This window comes from Arachis duranensis, chromosome 3 (genome assembly GCF_000817695.3).
Source record: "Arachis duranensis cultivar V14167 chromosome 3, aradu.V14167.gnm2.J7QH, whole genome shotgun sequence".
NCBI lineage: Eukaryota > Viridiplantae > Streptophyta > Magnoliopsida > Fabales > Fabaceae > Arachis > Arachis duranensis.
Genome location: NC_029774.3, coordinates 119,219,067 through 119,220,749, shown reverse-complemented (window position 1 = coordinate 119,220,749; position 1,683 = coordinate 119,219,067). Strand labels below are relative to the sequence as shown.

The following is a 1,683-nucleotide window of genomic DNA, read 5'->3' as shown; positions in this document are numbered from 1 at the left end:
GGGGAAGCAACGGTATAAGTTTCTCCAAAAAGTGAAAACAAAATAATTAGCGGAATGACCATGTCAGCGAATCCATGTTTTGGAACTTGGATCCCAATCTCAGAACATATACTCATACACACATCAAATCAAAATAATATACACTGATGTAGCCGTGTTTGAAGGATAAGCAGTTCCAAACATGAATTCCCACATACATACATATGTAGTCAACATTTTCAAACACTTTTACTCTTTTTTTCCATCAAATACCTAGTATTTTCTCGGGTCTAATCTTAACATGGACTACCCACCTTGAAAATCAAACATCAAAGTTTTGTTTATAAAATTCTTCCCCATATACCATATTTGTGCTATATATATACACCCATCAATTCCTCTCTTGGCTTCTTCCTTCATATTGAATGAATCATTCAACACACATAAACACAAAAGATTTAAGAATATATAACCATGCAGCGTGTATCAACAACGTTGTGCCGCAAGATAGCTCACCCAGCATGCGATGTATTCATCAACCACCGTGGCATCGACACCAAAAGAAACATTGCGGGCTTGTTGTATGACCGGTTAACGGCAATGGGTGTGAGGAGTTTCTTGGATAGTATGAACATGAAACCGGGGGACAGACTCTTTCACCATATTGATAGGGCCATTGTTGGAAGTAAAGTTGGTGTCGCTGTATTCTCGCCGCGCTATTGCGAGTCTTACTTTTGTCTCCATGAGCTCGCTCTGCTCATGGAGTCAAAGAAGAGGGTTGTCCCCATCTTCTACGATGTTAAGCCTTCGCAGCTTGTCGTTAAGGATAATGGAACTTGTCCGGCAAAAGAGCTCCGGAGATTTAGTTTGGCGCTTGAAGAAGCTAAGTATACCGTTGGATTAACCTTTGATCCTTTAAAAGGGTACGTTGCATTAGTCATCACACATTTAAAAATAAAAATAATATATATTTTGACATAATTTTTTAGTAAAATTATCTTTTAAAATTGGATTAAATTCACTCAATGTAATATAATATAATATAATATTAACGTCATATATATAACATTTTGGTTATTATTGTCATTGAATTATTTATTTGATAAATGGTGTATTGAATTTGAATTGGATGGATATGCAGGGACTGGTCGGAGATATTAAAAAACGCTTCAGAAGCAGTGGTAATAAACTTACTTGAAGTTGAGGAAGAGAATAAGCGCATGAAGACAAGGCCTTGAAGTTATTATTATTATTATTATTAACAAGTTCTTGGGTGATCAAAACCCATATACGTATTAGACCTTCTAACATCACCAATTCTTTGGCCTTTTAACTAGGTCTCAAACATATATATTTAAGTTACTATATATAACTATATTCTTTGATTTTCTTGATCACCCCATACATAAAGAGTAGTTTCATTGGCTTAGGTTTCAATCCCTTCCTACTGCCATGAGCCGATAGAAGTATACAACCCACTTTTTTTTTTTTGTTTCGTATCCCCTAAATTCGGGATTATTATGGGATATACATCTGTAATAACAATCTCAACCTTCAATACTACAATCCAATTATATAATAATAAAAAGGCTTCATTTGGATACTAAATGTTAGTCTGTTTATTACACTGTCTAACATGGTGGTACCAATTAAGTATTTTTGTGCAATTATTATTTAAAAACACACACACACATATATATAATT

The 1,683-nt window shown here is 34.5% G+C and overlaps 1 protein-coding gene across 1 annotated transcript; it reads left to right on the top strand.

The window, feature by feature from the left end:
- Window positions 1–453: 453 nt before the first annotated feature.
- Window positions 454–1,217, top strand: LOC107480576 (TIR-only protein-like). The gene is made up of 2 exons (XM_016100731.3): window positions 454–902; window positions 1,121–1,217. The coding sequence occupies exons 1-2, from the start codon at window positions 454–456 to the stop codon at window positions 1,215–1,217; spliced, it is 546 nt and encodes a 181-aa protein (XP_015956217.1).
- Window positions 1,218–1,683: the final 466 nt, after the last annotated feature.

Coding starts and splice junctions, on each gene's coding strand:
- LOC107480576 (XM_016100731.3), top strand. CDS start 454: ATGCAGCGTGTATCAACAACGTTGTGCCGCAAGATAGCTCACCCAGCA. Junction 903..1,120: donor ACCTTTGATCCTTTAAAAGG/GTACGTTGCATT, acceptor ATGGATATGCAG/GGACTGGTCGGAGATATTAA.